This window comes from Sardina pilchardus, chromosome 10, assembly GCF_963854185.1.
Source record: "Sardina pilchardus chromosome 10, fSarPil1.1, whole genome shotgun sequence".
Classification (NCBI taxonomy): Eukaryota; Metazoa; Chordata; class Actinopteri; order Clupeiformes; family Clupeidae; genus Sardina; species Sardina pilchardus.
Window position 1 is genome coordinate 27,082,897 of NC_085003.1, and position 18,955 is coordinate 27,101,851.

General features: G+C 39.3%; 2 protein-coding genes across 2 annotated transcripts; one reads left to right on the forward strand and one right to left on the reverse strand.

The window, feature by feature from the left end:
* Nucleotides 1–323: 323 nt before the first annotated feature.
* Nucleotides 324–7,942, forward strand: LOC134093452 (uncharacterized). The gene is made up of 10 exons (XM_062546504.1): nt 324–437; nt 3,335–3,513; nt 3,621–3,714; nt 3,808–4,152; nt 4,242–4,359; nt 5,584–5,675; nt 6,072–6,186; nt 7,111–7,380; nt 7,483–7,656; nt 7,752–7,942. Exons 1-10 carry the CDS (start codon nt 324–326, stop codon nt 7,940–7,942), a joined length of 1,692 nt encoding a protein of 563 aa, XP_062402488.1.
* A 4,218-nt stretch (nt 7,943–12,160) lies between these two features.
* On the reverse strand, nt 12,161–18,753 carry LOC134093453 (cell surface glycoprotein 1-like). Its single transcript, XM_062546505.1, has 7 exons — nt 18,672–18,753; nt 18,202–18,564; nt 15,046–15,117; nt 14,360–14,425; nt 13,522–13,586; nt 13,070–13,116; nt 12,161–12,247 (listed from the first exon to the last, which is right to left on the reverse strand). The coding sequence occupies exons 1-7, from the start codon at nt 18,751–18,753 to the stop codon at nt 12,199–12,201; spliced, it is 744 nt and encodes a 247-aa protein (XP_062402489.1). The 3' UTR covers nt 12,161–12,198.
* Nucleotides 18,754–18,955: the final 202 nt, after the last annotated feature.

Consider the following 18,955-nt stretch of genomic DNA (forward strand, 5'->3'; position numbering starts at 1 on the left):
AAGTAACCAGCGACTTTCCTTCCGTTACTGCGGGTGTGTTCTTTATTTTGACTCCACTGGTTCAAAACACTATGTTAATTTATTATAAAATGCCCATTGTTCAATGCCATTCTCTTTTGTTATGATGAACTTCATTTTTTCAATATTTTGCATTGTCTTAATAGAGTCCTTCCTTCAAGAGCTTCGTTCACTGGGTGAGGACATAAATGAGGATGAAACACCACCTCAAGCCTCAACAGACTGGGCAACCCGAAAGAGCCTCATTTCAGGGTGGTGGGCGAAAGAGAGACTCCGGCTGGTCAACATCATGGTGGCTCGACAACATGCGGCACCTCAAATCTGCCAACATTGTGGAAATGGTCCAGCTGTTATCCGTTGTTGTGACTGCCGACCACACCCATTCCTCTGTGGCCAGTGTGATGTCAGGGTCCACCGAGGTCAAGTGTTCCACAACAGGGATTCGATGACCCATGCCTTTTTTTATCCGTTGCCTCCCACAACTTGTGTTGTGGAGAGGGTTCTAACCCAGTGTGGTAAGTCTGGTAGTTTTTGAAAGTCACATTCTCAGACTTAATAATTCCAGATATCAACTGGAAAACGGAACACTGTTTTCTGATAGGTTGATGAAGCCATCAAGCACATCTGGTTCTAAAATAGTTGCCAGTAAATAAATATGTTATTCTTTGATCGTCATCCATGGTTTTTATTTATTTTTTCTTTCAAGAGCGTCTTGTACCTTTGGAGATGCCAGAGACAATATGTGGTTGTCTACAAGGATTGTCCAGTGTCGTCGCAGGACAGTCCATAGTTGTGGTCACAATGAATGGTAAGAGGAACTTTATCAATGAGTGGGGGTCACTTCTGTAGAAGTAGCTGCAGAATTTCACCCACAGCTATTTGATGATCATACCCTATATCTTTCTACTCCTTCTCAATTTCTGTTTCAACCATGCACATATATGAATCATGATTATGTTGCATTCATACATGTTACATTGTGGAACACATCCAGAAATTGTCTTTATCATGGATGAAAATCCAGAGGTGTCAATAGGTTGGGCGCTGGTTAGATTGGCTGGGCCCACGTATGTGGAGAAAAACAATGAACCTTTGTTTGAATGGGAATAGTTACAGTAATTTGGCTGACAAAAAAGTGCCCTACATAAAGTTTGTGGAAGTGTCCTCCTGATCCATCCTTATTCAAAGGTTCCCATATCAGAATGACACAGTTTGCATCTGTCAGAATGAACTGTAAGTATTCCCTTCTTTTTCCAGGGAGATATGATCTCAGATTACCTCAGATGAGATGCGAGGAATGTGAAGCTACGTGGAGTCCTGGAGTGGATGACCTGGTCCGAAATGACTACTGGCCTGCCACTTCTCACTATTCAACAGTGTATGCAGCAGATGTCCTTTTTTCTTTTGAAGAGCTGAAGATGGCAGCACCAGGGATGTCTAGCCAAGCATTTCTTAGAATGCTAGATCAACGTACTGTTCGTTTTGGCCGTGTAAGTATTTATGGTAATAATTGAGTAACTCAAGAAATAAGACTATGAGGGCACGATATTGAAAGTACACAGGAACATTTGCACTGTTTAGGAAAAGTTGTGTTAAATTTAGACCCTTTATAAAGAACCATACACTCATGTTGTCAGACATGCAGTTTCCACTTACAGTTTTTCACAATTGCTAGAACACCTTTTTCAGAACTCTTTACCTTTTTCTCAAAACTGTGAACACAAAACTCATTTCTCAAACTACATTCTCGAAACCCTTCAATCTTATTGCAAAACTGAACAATCACCTCAAAACACTTTTAACTTTGCTCAAAACTAACTAATGGTCTCAAATCATTGAACACATCAGGCAAAATTACACTCCTGCAGAGCAGTGATAAGACAATACACCAAACAATGGAAGACACAGTTTTCAGGGCAGGGTTTATGGCTCCTGGAGGAATTGTATTCATTCTAATTTGAAAAATAAAATATCACAATAAAAATAAAGAATAAGGACTTATATCACTCTCTATATATCCTCTAGCCTATACTGTATGAAGATATAAATCAATAGTTTTGTAAGTGAACAGAAAGACAGGCCAATACTGTACTGAATATGATTTGTACTGTGATGCCACAGACTCTGATAGTACTGTAAGTATGCAATACTGTAATATTGTATTGTGCCTAAATTTAGACTTACTTGGACATACTGATAACTCAGCTCTTTCACTCTCTCAGAGTTGAGCTCAAAGGGTAGTAAGTGTGTAACAGTGGATGTTCAGTGATTACTGTACTGTATGATAATGGACATTTACGCTATGTCTCTTCTGTAGTCTGAATCTTTGGATTATTGACGCCACAGAGAAACCACTGATGTTGGGTTGGACCATAAAGTCCTGCTTCTCTCATTGGCATTCCATGAACCAGAACATGGTCAATGATTGTTGCCCAAATATCATCATTTACAGTATTGCAACTCTTGGGACTCTCTGTCTTTCTCTTCATCCTCTTCCTCCTACCTGCACCCTCCTCTTCCTTGTACCCCACTTCTACTGTAACACACACTTGTTGTCCCCTGCGTCTCTGTCAACTCTGAACTGACTTATATTGATTGTCACATCATTAGACAGAAGTGTTATCAATTTTGAGTGGTAGTGTTCAAATGGAGACAACTGTGCACTAATTGTGTTCAACTTCTGCATGGTTTGGTTATCAATATAATTAAGAAGTGCATCAGAATGCACAATGTGTTCACAGTTTTGCAAAAAGGGTTAATGAGTTTGGTAAAATGGGTGAAAGTGGGTGAAAGTAGTCTATGGTTTTGCCAAAAAAGGGAATAATTCAATAAATGTGTTCAGGCATTTGAGAATTTGATTCAGAGAATGGGGTTTAGTGTTTGAGCAACTGTGAAAAACTGTAAACAATTCTGAAAAACAGGTCATTCTGAAGACCTCAAATTCAAATAGATTGGCTACAGACTTTGACATCTTCTCCCCAATATCATTTCCTGATCCCAGAAGTGTTCCCTTGGATTAATGGGTCTAATATTGCACAGGCTTACTTCTTAACTATAGGAAGCCGTTGTAGCCCTCTTTGTGATTAGATTTAGACTGAATGTCACACAATATCCTCTATGTATAATGGACACTAGTGTATAGTGTACGAGTGTTTACATATTATTTATTTCCTTTGATTTGTATTCTCGAAATTAGTACAAACATCCTGAAAAGTATCAAAAGAGCATTTTACTTCGGTGTACAGTAGTATATTCTTTAATTTGATCTCTTTTACTGTTGTCTTTTGTTCTCTTTTACTGAACTCTTTTTAAACAGAGCGGAAAGATCACAGCAGACACCTTCCGGAAAAGCTTCATTGAGTGGGAGGCTGTTAGATTCGAAGTGGACAAATTATGCCGGAAAGATTACTTTGACTGTCCAGCGTGCAGCCCAGACATGCTTGCGGTATCTGTTGATGGAAACCGCAAGCACTACAGATTCAACAGTGCAGCAAGGTACTTACAAAATCCGGTGTTTGTGACGCTTCATTACTTTGAAATAAACTGCTGTGAATCGAAAATCATATGACTATTTAAAGTTAATATGTATATCTTTTACGTAGATCGGAGGAACAAGCCGTCTTTGATGGTGTGTTCATTGCGAATGATGATGAGGTCGGAAGATTCGTGGACTATGTCCATGCCTCAACCAGCCATGTAAACTTCCACAATTTCACTATTTTACCTATAAAACACCACGTCTTTACAGTTTGGAAAAGTTTGGACTGTAAACCATCTTCCATGTTTAAGGTCTCTGGAAGAGGTGTCTGTGGAGGGCAGTGGTCAGCGGCGCGTGAAACGTCTAAGAAGTCCTCAGGAAAAACAGACGAGGAGGGCCTGGAACTTGCGGTCTGCCGTCATGGTGTTCTCCTCCGTGCCCTTAATATGTTTCGAGGTGAAATCTTTGCCTACCCCCTGTACCTCCAAAAGCAAATGTCCCACAAGCAAGTGACATTTTTCGCCATGGATGTGGCTTGCAAGTACTGGCCTTACCTGCGGAGAGTTACAGAGAAATGCCCGGAGTTTCAGGATCTCCTGACCATGAGGCCATTTCTCTCGGTTTTTCATGCCAAAGCTCACGATTTCAAATGTGAGGTAAGAAAAAAATATTGTCCATGAGATTTTCTTTCCCTGAAAAGCTGCATAAGATTTTTGCCACTTAGGTTTGGTTTTCTTTTGTAAAGGTAAAATGGAGTGGAGCGTATCAGGAGGGGGCTGGGTCGACTCTTGGGGAAGAGGTGGAGCAGTGTAACGCCTTCCTCTCGAGGATTGCTGTCACGACAAAGCACATGTCAAAAGCAGGTAAGGTACATTTTTATCCTGATGACAATGGTGAGTCACTTTGAGCTCATGCATACTGTATATGCTGGCTCTGAAAATATAAAGCTCTGAATATTCACACAAATTGATGATCAATTACAATACCATCATCCTATTTTATTAGAAGTTAAGATAATAAGGAGGGGCAGTGTGATCAAAAACATGTACTGTACTGTTGTTGGTTGGGCATACAGTACCATACCATACTTGCCTGCTGTTCCGCATCAGAGTTCCATTCACCTACTGTCCTGCCATACTAGTGCTTTATGCCATTTGCCTACTGTCCTACACCACTGTCTCATGCTACTTCACTATCCTGTTCTATTTACCTATTAACCCAGCAGCCGGTTGCACCAGCTGAACATAAGTTCCATCTTAGCTTAGTTCGAACGTAAACTGGCGCTACGTTGAGGTTTACGAGCTACTAAAATAGAACGGGTTGCACCAAGCAGTTTCAACGTAACACTAAGTTATGACTTAAATGACACACTAACTTACACCACCCTTTCCCTAGGTGTAAGTCCCATCGTAACTATTTTGTTAACATGGTTTTCTCATTTAAAGGGTGGAAATGTTACATTTAACAAAGTACAAGCCGAGAAGAGTTACATACACGACACTTACACACTTTAGTAGCGATGGTGCAACAGAAAAAGATTGAAATAAGTTAGTTTCAACGTAAGGTTAAGACGCAACTTACACCTAAACTTACGATCGACCTTACGTTCGACTGGTGCAACTGGCTGCAGGGGTGTCAGACTCAGACTCAGGCAGTGGGTCTGTTGAGACCTTGTGGGGGCCGTCATGGTCATTTTTCTGTGTGGGTAATAGATTGTTGTTTGATGATATCCTCCTTTACTATACCCAGGTATAAGCAAACAAGTACAGATCATGTACTGCTGTCATATACTGGTCTTCTCATGTCAGTTTTCTCGGCATCTTAGTTTGTAGCGCTAATCATAGATATGTTGCTTATTACACATTATCTTTTGGCTCTAACTTTCCCTTCCTACCCAACACATCTGGATCACATGAATCCTGCTGGCGGGACGGATCTGGCCCCTTGGCCTTATGTTTGACACCCCTGTATTAGTTATTCATGGGACAATAATGAAATGGCACATGACTGCAGTGTAGTCTGGACAGTTTCTTCTCCTACTGCTACTGGAAAGAAGGTTGACAATATCATATTTTTTATTTTTGCAGGACGCATAGACATGCTGACGGTCATGGCCATGCGCTGGAACCAACAAAAGTTTGACAACTTGGCTTCCACCCTTGCCCGCCGATATCGTAAGGTAAAGAGACCAGTTATGCAACACGCATAGGATAGCAATATCGTACAATAAAGTGGCATATTATCACAAAAATATTGGGAGGACTTCCCCAGATATTCTTCAGTACAATGGAATATACAGATGGTTACAGGTAGTGTCAAATGCATTTTTCAGTGTCTTAAATGTCCATACCATATACACATACACACACACACATATATATATATATATATATATATAATACATACATACATACATAAATACATACAGTACATATAGTCCATGTATAAAGGCTGTATATGTAACCAGTTCGTATGTGGTTTTCTTATAGTGAAGGTACTTTACATTCCTTCCTTATCAACAATAGCCAAAGTTGTAGGCATTTCCCTCATTGTCATTTGTCATTTGTGTTTGAAGGCCACAGTAGCCTTGCAATGCCAGTTGCATAACCTGGAGACTATGAAAACAGAAATGAACATCACAGACAATCAACTGGAGAGATGGACCATTGATATCAAAGAGTGGGCAGAAGGTAGAGTATACTGTTTTATACTGTCTGATATGCTGTGGTTGAAAGCACTCTGGAAAGTAATTGACAGTGCAAAAAACTATGTGTTCAACAAAAAAACTTCTATTTACATCATCTAACGTTTTTCAAGCCCAAAATGCGCCTTTATACTGTGGAATCTTTCAGATTAAGGGTCTGGCCACGAATAATGAAAATGGCCTAACTCGAGGGGCGGCACCAAGCATGCTTTGAAAATCACACTGCACGCAATTGGACAACACTATGACGAATATTTACTGACTGATTCTGGACTTCGACGCAATTGGATAGCACTACGACCAAAAACGAAAGTCGCTGTCGAAAGTTGCTGTTGCTGTCATCATCAGTTTAGCTCGCCCACTCTTTTTTTGGTTTCCCCGATTCCTGCGGTAAAAGTAACGTGCATCATTGTTCATTACAAGAGTATCTTGCGGACACAATTCAAATTGTGCTCTCGCAAGAAATCTGGATTTACAGGGTACTTTCTTTCATGAAATGATACATAAATTACAAAATACTTCTGCACAAATTAACAAATATGAATTCTTCTCTATGGCTCTAACAAAATATATTTTGTATTGTCATAGGCTCAAGCTTCTCTTAGTATCTCTATAACTTTGAATTTCTTGTCATGCTTTGAGTTTAGCTTATAGCAATTGTACATAGCCTTAATCATGGTTTTCAGGTGTACTAAGCTCGGCTGCTATTCCAAAGAGGCTCATTGTCTCGTAGTCAAAAAGCACACACTACAATTGCTGATGACATGTGGAAAAGAATATCCCCATGGGGACAATAAAGATCCTAATTAACTTAAATATACTCAACATTAGCTACAATTGTAGCCTCTCAGTTACAGAGAAATATGGAAAGATTGTTGAGATTTCTTCTGTTTTAATATCTTTCTCTTAGCAACAACATCCCCAAATGATGCTGATCTTGCCGCTGTAACCAGCCGAATTGAGGAGCTGGTGGCGAGTGTTAAGGGGAGGTCCCAGCGTCTTTATAAAGACAATGACGGATGCAAAGGACGTGCCCGGATCCGCCGAAAGATCAGGGAGGAAAAAAACAATTTAAATGCTGTACTGGAAAAGTATAACACCATGGTTCCTAATGCAGATAACCTGACCTTGGATACCATTCTATCTGACGAGATTGTGCCATGGCAAATTACACACGGTGGTATGTACACAATTCCGTTCCGTTCACATAGTGGCACAAAATCTGTCATGGCGATTGTAACCCCAAAAAGGAACTGACTTGTTTTTCATCTATGTATTCCAGACTCTGTAGATCTAAGGACGAAGAGGAAGGTGTTCGACATTGTGATGGCAGTAAGGAGACTTGAGGAGGAGAAGAGGATTCTTATTGCAGAGATGAACAAGCATTGGAAGTCTATTTGCACCTGTGCAGACTCCCTGAGGCAGATGTCATCCCAGCTTTCTAAGGTGACATCAGGTACAGTATGTATTTGTGTTATACTTGGCATACGCTACACTATTTCTGAAAGTTTTTTTTTATTAATATAGGCTCAATGTGTTTTAATGTGTAAGGTGAGACATGGGGCCTGCTTCAAGATGGGATCCAAGGTCTACAGAGCTTGATGATGAAGAACAAGCAAGCAACCAACAACATCGCAAAGCATGCAAAGAACTGCTATGTTCAAGTTTTGACTGGAACAGAAATGAACTTTGATAGTGATTCTGATGAATACCATACCAGTAGTGACTCTGAGCAAGATTAAACCGTTTCCTAGATCCATCTTACATGGAAACACAGATATAGCTGCGCCATCTAAATGTATTTCTTAGCAGAGTACTCCTAGCCGGCACCTGTGGTCTGAATATCAAGACTGTTCCTAGATAAGGGTTATTTTTGTATCCTGAGCCCATGCAGTGACTTTCAGGATGTAAGTAGGCCTGATTTTAATGCTATGTCCTGAAGATATTGCCAGAATACCTCCACATTTTAACTGCTGATAGACTCTGTTTTACTGTGATTGTCTTTTATAGCCATGTTGCAAATCAACCTACTTAGCTTTTAAATGTTTCTTGTGTTGACTTTCATTCTCATGTATTTACTAACACATTTTATTGTCCAAAGCAGAACTGACCTGAAATTCAGAATGTATTTTCAGCAACAATAAAATTCCTGTTTCAACAATCAATTTCTTTTATCAGTATACAAATTTAAGACGTCCCAACTTCCTCTGATTTTGGGGTCATAACATAATAAAGTTGGAAATCCTTACAGGTATTCATTCAGTGGCATAATGAGAGGCAGACAAGAACAGTAATTTTAGTAAGGATTATAACAACAATAAGTTGTAGTCAGCCTGTTTTGCAGCTGGCGATGGAAGCATAAGGACCAGACAGTGTGTGCGTATGTTAGTAAAAGACACAAAATCATCTGAATGCCGTAGGCTATATCTTTGTGAACTTACATGTGGTAAGTTTGTGATTGCATATGTCAGACAGGCCTTGATTACACCTTAGGGTTACACCAGTTATTTTGATTTGCATGTCATCACTCTGCTGGTCAGGTTTGACCTACACGACAGCCTTGGGAAGTACCATCCAGACAGCCATTCTGTTGAGTTTTCAGGCAGGTTTGCATGCACAAAAGTTGATGAACCATTAAAACAAGCATATTTTAATATATAATATATGGATAAAAAACCCCGCAGCACGTACAGTAAGATCAGTGACATTGGGTTTATATATACATAAACATAATAAACCCAATGTCACTGATCAACAGACATGTAGAAACTGATGTTCAGAGTGCATATTTTTGACATACATCGATAAACAAAAGTTCTTAAATCATACCCAAACCATTAAAACATCCATATTTTGATTGATTATGATACATAGAGGTGTGCTGTACTTAAATTAATCCAATTTCACTGATCTTATGTGCTGTGGGAATTTTGATCCACAAGACATCTTTAGAAACTGACGTTTAGAGGGCATATTTTTGACATACGTTGATAAACAAAAGTTCTTAAATCATACTCAAACCATTAAAACATCCATATATTTGATTGATTATGATACATAGAGGTGTGCTGTACTTAAATTAATCCAATTTCACTGATCTTATGTGCTGTGGGAATTTTGATCCACAAGACATCTTTAGAAACTGACGTTTAGAGGGCATATTTTTGACATACGTTGATAAACAAAAGTTCTTAAATCATACTCAAACCATTAAAACATCCATATTTTCATTGATTATGATACATAGAGGTGTGCTGTACTTAAATTAATCCAATTTCACTGATCTTATGTGCTGTGGGAATTTTGATCCATAAGACATCTATAGAAACTGACGTTTAGAGGGCATATTTTTGACATACGTTGATAAACAAAAGTTCTTAAATCATACCCAAACCATTAAAACATCCATATTTTGATTGATTATGATACATAGAGGTGTGCTGTACTTAAATAAACCCAATTTCACTGATCTTATATGCTGTGGGAATTGTGGTCCACAAGACAGCTTTAGAAATTGACGTTAGAGAGCATATTTGTCACATAAGTTGATACACAAAAGTTCTTAAATCATACCCAAACCATCAAAACATCCTTATTTTGATTGATTATGACACACAGAGGTATGCTGTGCTGAAATAAACCCAATTTCACTGACCTTACCTGCCTTGGCAAGTTTGATGCTCTGGACATACTCAGAAACTACAGTTCAGACACCCATATTGGCCAGATAGGCCTAAGTAAGTGTCACACTCATTGTTTCATAAAATGTTGACATGTGGCACATATTTTGATTCAGGGAGTAATAGCCAACTTGTTTGTCAAATTTGAGACCTCCAGCTGCTTGTGTGTTGACAGGAGGCGGAGCCAAAGATTGGAAAATCTAGATTTCTAGGGGGCGCTATAGAGTCTGTGAATATGTGAGGTGTGATTTTACTTCACTCATATATTTTATGTCATACATAGATGTCACATGCCAAATTTAGTCTGTCTATGATGTATGCAAGTTAGAAACGCTAACCCTAGGTGTAGATGGTCACAATTTGCATAGGTCAGACAGGCCTTATAGGATTACGCCAGTTAATTCAAGATAGTGCCAGCATGTGGCACATATTTTGATACAGGGGATGATAACAAACTAGCTTGTCAAATTTGAGACATCTAGTGGCTTGTGTGGTGCCAGGAGGCGGAGCCAAATATAGGAAATATTGGAATTCTAGGGGGCGCTATAGAGTCTGTGAATATGTGAGGTGTGATTTTACTTCGCTCATATATTTTATGTCATACATAGATGTCACATGCTAAATTTAGTATGTCTATGAGGTATGCAAGTTAGAAACGCTAACCCTAGGTGTAGATGGTCACAATTTGCATAGGTCAGACAGGCCTTATAGGATTATGCCAGTCAATTCAAGATAGTGCCAGCATGTGGCACATATTTTGATACAGGGGATGATAACAAACTAGCTTGTCAAATTTGAGACATCTAGTGGCTTGTGTGGTGCCAGGAGGCGGAGCCAAATATAGGAAATATTGGAATTCTAGGGGGCGCTATAGAGTCTGTGAATATGTGAGGTGTGATTTTACTTCGCTCATATATTTTATGTCATACATAGATGTCACATGCTAAATGTAGTATGTCTATGAGGTATGCAAGTTAGAAACGCTAACCCTAGGTGTAGATGGTCACAATTTGCATAGGTCAGACAGGCCTTATAGGATTATGCCAGTCAATTCAAGATAGTGCCAGCATGTGGCACATATTTTGATACAGGGGATGATAACAAACTAGCTTGTCAAATTTGAGACATCTAGTGGCTTGTGTGGTGCCAGGAGGCGGAGCCAAATATAGGAAATATTGGATTTCTAGGGGGCGCTATAGAGTCTGTGAATATGTGAGGTGTGATTTTACTACACACTTTGTGTCATATACGGATTTGTAGGGGGTACTACAGTCTGTGAATATATGAGGGTTGATTCCATTTCACACACATATTTTGTGTCATCCAGGGATGTTGTATGCCGAAAGTAATCAGTCTACAACTTCATACATGGCACCCTTGCTAAACTGTAATTATCTAAAACAGTTTTCATGATGTGACCGTGTGCCATACAGTTGGCAAAACAGTGTAAATAATAGTAATTGTGTATATAATTTGTTGGAGTGTGTTGGAAATTTGGAAATTGAGTGCTGTGCAGTGAATTGTGCCTACAGATTTGCAAAGTGTGTGCTACAAAATTGTAAACTGAGTGCAAAGCAGTATTTGTGCTTTTACTTTTTGCTAACTCAGTGAGTGGTTTTGCTATACAGTACGTATTAATAGTTTTAGAAATTGTGCTACAAGAATCACAATTAGTGGTTAGGCATTCAGAAAAAACTGTAAACAGCACAACCGGCCACATGTGGCCCACCTTGAATGACCAGGCCTTAGATTTCCTACCGTTTTCACAGGCCTTAGTAAACCGCCCACCTGTTCAGTCATTCCATGGTGATCCCTGTAATGTCCTCAGAGTCCTGGCTCAAATATGCCTCTTCTCTTCAATGGGAGTGTTTGAAAATGTCTTAAGAACTCTCATAAATGTTGTAAACAAAAACAATCAGCGTGGTGTGCTATTAAGCAGTCAGAGGTCAGAAAGGATGCAGTCATTCAGTAATACATCCTGATGGGGGAGGCATCTGTCACCAGGAAGAGGAGCCCATTTAGTTTGCTCCAAAACTACGACCAATATTGACTAAAATGTTCATGATCATGATAGTATGATGCAAATTTGACACTTCAGTCACTACAAGCAACTTTCTGCTATCTGTCTTTTTCAAACAAATACAGCACAAAGTCACATACAGCACAAATACAGCACAATGACACATTCATTATTCAGTGTAGTCAATGATTGGCAGACAAATAATAAAATGTAAACATAGTGAATTTAATTATGAACAAATCTACTGTATGGAACAAACAACAAATATACAAAACAAATAGCAGAGAGGTGAAGGTCATCAGACAAATAGGCTGGCCGGCTCCCAGGTGTCCTCCCAGACTCTTCCACTGTAAATAGTGCACAAGTCATCTTAAACACAGCATATGCAGTACAGTCTACAGCCTACATCTCACAACTAGTCTTCTGGCTCAAGTTTGAAGATATGTCATCTGAAGTACAACATGACACAACACTGGGATATATACCATTCACATCACCATTTACAATAACTAAACTGAGGGACTGATTGGTGTTCACTTTTGCAATTAAAGATCTTTCATTAATGACAAGATAGAGCAACATAATGCATCTCTATGGAAGCAAAATTTGAACAGTTCCTGTCTGCTTAAAGAGGCGTGCAGCAGAGACGTCATAGTGGGATATCGATCTCTCAAGCAGTTCAGTTCAAATGTAACGTCACTTTCTAGGTCTGCTTACAGTAAAGGGGGATTTCGCCCCCCTCCCCTTTGCGAAAACAGAAAGCGTAAACTATCGAACGCTTGCGCCTTTCGCTCCGCTTTAACCCTCTCTGGTTCAGGTGTGTATTTGAGAGGTTGCAATTGCCCGATGTGTTTTTTATTTTGGATACATGTGTTTAACAAATGGTACTCTGAGATTTCATTTTTGAACTTTGAACAAAGTGTCTTATGTATGACATAGAGAGTAGTATGCAGGACCAAGTGTGCCGCATAAAGGAGTAAGTGTGTTGCAGAATTGCAACTAGAGTGCAAAGCAGCACTTTTGTTTAAGGTATAGGTAAATGTGTTTGAGATATGGCAACAAAACTTCAAGATGTGTTACTTTAGTCTGAGCATGGGTCTATAGTGTTCTATAGTGTTCGAGCAACGGGCAAAAACTGTAATGAATATACAGAATAAGCCATCACTTACCAGGAAGAGCAAGGGAGCCAGCGCACTTTGACCTCTGCTGCCTTCCCCTGCAGAAACACACACACACACACACACACACACACACACACACACACACACACACAAGTAATATATTTAGGGAAGTTACTGTAATGATGTACATAACCATTCAAATATTGTTTTCACATAGCTCTCTACACTGGTGTTCTTACTTGAGACATAATTTACTTGACAAGAGTACTTATGTATTTTCTGTAAGCTATATAACAAGAAGAATGTGTTATGGCATTCCATTTGGATTGCTTTTTTGTTTAGGATTTGCGGTATGTGGCACTTGTAAAAGGGATACTTGACAAAGGTTGATGACTACTGTTCAGTGTTACCATTTTGTCACACGTGGATTGAAAGATGAGCCAGACATGAGTCAAGAGAATATCAGACAGCCTAATGAAAAATATGGTTCTACATCTTACCTCATTCATCCGTCTTTCCAATATTTGGTCATATGGATAAATGGTCTGTCGACTGCATTTGCAACCTTAAATGACAAAGGCAAAAAACAAACAAACATAAACAACAGATCAATAAGTAAAAGTACATATGGTGATCTTGGGGTTTTCCAAAGAGTGGTGGTGCAGTCTATGGTTATGTTGTTATGGTTATGGTTATGTTGCTTAGTAGACGCCTCTGTCCAAAGCGACATACAAACAAAAACAATACAATAATCAAATTTAGCAGTTGATCAGACTAGTGTCGACTAAAGAGAATAGCAACATAAACAATAAACAGTATCCATGTAAGCAAAGGTAATGAAAATAAACAATGACTAAATAGGAGAATAAAATAAACAAGTCACTCAATCAATTATATAATAAAAATAACTATGGAATAATGAGCAATAATAAAAACAATGTCAATTTAATCAATGGCCTAATAGAGACAAAGGAGAGAGAAGAGGCACTGGTGTGGCATTTTGATAGGTTGGGTTTGTGGAACGATATCAAGTTCCTGTAAGATTTCTGTGTGTTAGATAGAAAATTGTGTGAGGTATTTTGCAAAATGTGTGTTAGGCAATAGAAAGCTGTGTCAAACACTGACAGTGTATGGTGTATGGCAGATTTGTTGTGGGGTTATGGTGTTAGAAGACATGTTTAGAAAATTGTGTGACAAGCAAAGATTTAGTGTGTAAACAGTTAAAAAAAAACTATAAAGGGGGCTACATGTGAAACACCCTTACACCCAACACACATGGGGTGCAAATAAAAGAAACATATACAGTATACACATGGGGTGCAAAGAATGCCTACTTACTTTTTGATTTCTTCTTTTTGCCAAGGGTGGAGGGTGGGGCAGATTGAGTGGCACTTGTGCCTGCGGCTGAGGGTTAAGGTGCAAAAGGTTAAGAGTGAGAAGGTTAAGAGTGAAGACCACTGAAATATCCCTCATGTCCACCTCTCGGTCTTAGCCCAGTCCTTCATTCACAATAGCCACATTTACATGGACAGTTTTTTTTGTCATTCCAAATGTTGTGCTGTCTGTTTACATGGGGTACAATTCTATATCGATCAGGTGCTTTCAAGCGCTTTAAAATCTTTGATCGGAATAGCCGTTGTTGGCTACTTTTTTATTGGGAAGCTAAAGCAGTCAATCCGATTGACCGTATACATGGGTGTTCATTCAGAATAGGAACGGACTACACCACCTCTTCCATTCCGATTAAAATTCTGATCGGATCAGGAATTTTCATTCCGATTGAGGTGTTTATATGGCGATTTGTATTCCGCTGTTATTCCGTTTCTAATTGGAATAGAAGTGTCCATGTAAACGGAGCTACTGGTTACTGTACTGGTTTTTGTCTAGCTAGTAGAATACAAATGTGTATAAAACATTTTTTTTTTAAAAAATAGGCTTTTATGGTAAGACAAGCATGAAAGGTTTGACATCACACACTGCACTCATACTGCCAAGGAAATTGTAACGATTATAAGATTACTTACTTCGTCTTTTCCTTTGTCGAGGTTGGATGGATTGGCCTGGGGTGGATGGTGGGCCTGGGGTGGATAGTGAGGCTTAGGGTGCAAGGGGAAAACGTTAAGAATGATATATTCAGAATCTTGGAGGGTGGTTTAATTAATTACAGTCACAATTTTTTTACAGTCACAATTTTTCAAAACTCTTGACCTTTTTCTCAAAACTGTGAACACAAAACACATTTTTCAAACTACATTCTCGAAACCCTTGAATCTTGTTGCAAAACTAAACAATCACCTCAAAACACTTTTAACTTTGTTCAAAACTAACTAATGGTCTCAGATTATTCATACATCAGGCAAAATTTGACTGCACAGCAGTGATGAGACAATACACCATACAAGTTTTCAGGGCTGGGTGTATGGCTCCTGGAGGCATGCTTATTCATTCTAATTTAAAAAATAAAATATCACAAGGAAAATAAAGAATAAGGACATATATAGAAATAGTTCTGTGCGATACTACGGTATATATCGTTGTACGACAGAAAAATGTCTATCGTACGATACAGTGCTCTACCGTTTATATCGTAATTTTAACGTGTGTGGCTGTGACTGCTCAGATAATTTAACTGTGCGTTGCCGCTTCTCGCAGCGGGCAACGTAAACTTGATTTTCTGACTCGGGATGGGTGGCCAGTGAACGCAGCTAATAGTAAACAAATAAAACATTTTTTGAAGTTGGCATAAAGACTAGTGTTGCACGGTGCACCGATACCAAAGATCCTCCGCTTTAACCCCCTCTGCCGATACTACTAAACTATTCCAATACCCTGACATTAAAAATGTCACAACAGCTAATGTTGTGCTTATTACTGTAGCTGTGTTCTTCTGAAGAAACCTAACGTGTGGTGCGCGCAAGGCAGGTCTCCCCTAAAAGCAGCCTGTGGCTGTGCGTCTTTTCCCCCTCACACACACTCGTATGCGCAGCAGTGCTATTACAGTTTTTCACAGTTGCTCAAACACTAAACCCCATTCTCTGAATCAAATTCTCAAATGCCTGAACACATTTATTGAATGATTTCCTTATTTGGCAAAACCATAGACTACTTTCACCCACTTTCACCCATTTTACCAAACTCATTAACCCTTTTTGCAAAACTGTGAACACATTGTGCATTCTGATGCACTTCTTAATTATATTGATAACCAAACAACGCAGAAGTTGAACACAATTAGTGCACAGTTGTCTCCATTTGAACACTACCACTCAAAATTGATAACACTTCTGTCTAATGATGTGACAACCAATATAAGTCAGTTCAGAGTTGACAGAGACGCAGGGGACAACAAGTGTGTGTTACAGTAGAAGTGGGGTACAAGGAAGAGGAGGGTGCAGGTAGGAGGAAGAGGATGAAGAGAAAGACAGAGAGTCCCAAGAGTTGCAATACTGTAAATGATGATATTTGGGCAAGAATCATTGACCATGTTCTGGTTCATGGAATGCCAATGAGAGAAGCAGGACTTCATGGTCCAACCCAACATCAGTGGTTTCTCTGTGGCGTCAATAATCCAAAGATTCAGACTACAGAAGAGAAATAGCGTAAATGTCCATTATCATACAGTACAGTAATCACTGAACATCCACTGTTACACACTTACTACCCTTTGAGCTCAACTCTGAGAGAGTGAAAGAGCTGAGTTATCAGTATGTCCAAGTAAGTCTAAATTTAGGCACAATACAATACTACAGTATTGCATACTTACAGTACTATCAGAGTCTGTGGCATCACAGTACAAATCATATTCAGTACAGTATTGGCCTGTCTTTCTGTTCACTTACAAAACTATTTATATCTTCATATAGGCTAGACGCTAGAGGATATGAGTAGAGACTTATATAAGTCCTTATTCTTTATCTTCATTGTGATATTTTATTTTTCGAATTAGAATGAATACAATTCCTCCAGGGCCATAAACCCTGCCCTGAAAACTGTGTCTTCCATTGTTTGGTGTATTGTCTAATCACTGCTCTGCAGGAGTGTAATTTTGCCTGATGTGTTCAATGATTTGAGACCATTAGTTAGTTTTGAGCAAAGTTAAAAGTGTTTTGAGGTGATTGTTCAGTTTTGCACCAAGATTGAAGGGTTTCGAGAATGTAGTTTGAGAAATTAGTAACTACACAATAATAGGCTAATATCAAGTTGATTTGCTCACTTGCATCTCTCAAATATGTGTTGCTAACTTATCTATGGGATTTAGATCATTTAGGCTTACCATTGGGTTTTAACGTCATTTAGAAATAGGGTATGCAATCTCTTAGAAGTTCTATGATCCCAAAAAGATTGTCTTCAACTTGTTACATTTATTTTAACATTTAACATATCATTTATTTAATCTAATGATATAGAAAACAAGGAATTGCACCTCTGATTGCATCTATATGCGTTATGCGCAACTATTCTGTAACTGAACAGAAAAACAGACTGATACTGTACAGAATGTTATTTGTACTGTGAAGCCACAGACTCTGATAGTAAGTATGCAATACTGTAATTGCTACTATACATTGTGCCTGAATTTACACTTACTTGAACGTACTGATACAGTATCTCAGCTCTTTCAATCTCTAGGAGATGCACTCAAAGGATAGTAAGTGTGCAGTAACAGTGGACTTTCAGAGATTACTGTACTGTATAATGATGAACATTTACACAATTCCTGTTCTGTAGCCTGAATCTTTGGATTATTGAAGCCACAGAGAAACTGCTGATGTTGGATTGAACGTGAAGTTTTGCAACTCTAGGGACTCTTTGTCTTCCTCTTCATTATCTTCTGCCTACCTGCCCCCCTCCTCTTCCTTGTACCACACCTCTAACACACACACTTCAACTCTGAACTGACTCATATTCGTTGTCACATCATTAGACAGAAGTGTTATCAATTTAGAGTAGTAGTGTTCAAATGGGGACAACTGTGCGTGTTCAACTTCCGCCTGATTTGGTTATTAATATAATCAAAAAGGGCATCACAGTGCACAAATGAGAATTTGATTCAGAGAATGGGGTATGTGAAAAACTGTAAAAGGGGTGAAATTCACATATGCAACTTGTTTTATATTATGCACGGATTACAAAAAACATGGGACACATTCACAGATGTGGTGCAAGGTGAGATTACTTACTTTGTGTTTTTGTGAGTGGTAGAGGCTGCGGGTCTATGGGGAAAAGGGTTAGGGTTATAATTTCCTGGTCTGGGGGGGTGGTCTGGTCTTGAGGAAGGTGCTGGTCTGGGGGGGTGGGCTGGTCTTGGGGGAGGTTCAGGTGTTGAGGAAAGTCCTGGTCTGGGGGGGTGGGCTGGTCTTGGGGGAGGTGCAGGTGTTGAGGAAGGTGCTGGTCTGGGGGGGTGGGCTGGTCTTGGGGGAGGTTCAGGTGTTGAGGAAGGTGCTGGTCTGGGGGGGTGGGCTGGTCTTGGGGGAGGTTCAGGTGTTGAGGAAAGTCCTGGTCTGGGGGTGTGGGCTGGTCTGGGGGTGTGGGCTGGGGTACATCTGTTGTGAAGTTAGCAAAAATGTATATTCTGTACACATTGTCAGAAAAATCACGGAATCAACGGAAAACACTACAACTCTATACTCACATAAAATGTATATCTTACCATCTGATTTGATGATGAAAGCGTACGCCACCATCATGCTTTTTATGATCTCGGTGTTGTTTTGTGTTGGTGGCAGATGCATGACTACATCTGCCACTGTTTTGCCTGTTCCTTTGTTCCTCTTGCTGAGGAACAAGATGGGCTTATAGCCCAAAGCAGAAAGTTTTCTGACCTGAAATGAAACAAAGTAATTAACACATTTACAATTCATTATGTTACTACATTACTACATAAATCACTCAGAGAGCGCAAACCTCCGCGTTTCTTCATTGGGTCATTTCAGA

Excerpts from the sequence above, each read along its gene's own strand:
- LOC134093452 (XM_062546504.1), top strand. The coding sequence starts at position 324 with ATGCGGCACCTCAAATCTGCCAACATTGTGGAAATGGTCCAGCTGTTA. Across the intron at positions 3,715-3,807 it reads TCCATGCCTCAACCAGCCAT|GTCTCTGGAAGAGGTGTCTG; the intron begins GTAAACTTCCAC and ends TCCATGTTTAAG. Across the intron at positions 4,153-4,241 it reads CTCACGATTTCAAATGTGAG|GTAAAATGGAGTGGAGCGTA; the intron begins GTAAGAAAAAAA and ends TCTTTTGTAAAG.
- LOC134093453 (XM_062546505.1), bottom strand. The coding sequence starts at position 18,753 with ATGCATCTGCCACCAACACAAAACAACACCGAGATCATAAAAAGCATG. Across the intron at positions 15,118-18,201 it reads ACCACTCACAAAAACACAAA|CCTCACTATCCACCCCAGGC; the intron begins GTAAGTAATCTC and ends TTGCACCCTAAG. Across the intron at positions 13,587-14,359 it reads CAAAAAGAAGAAATCAAAAA|GTTGCAAATGCAGTCGACAG; the intron begins GTAAGTAGGCAT and ends TTGTCATTTAAG.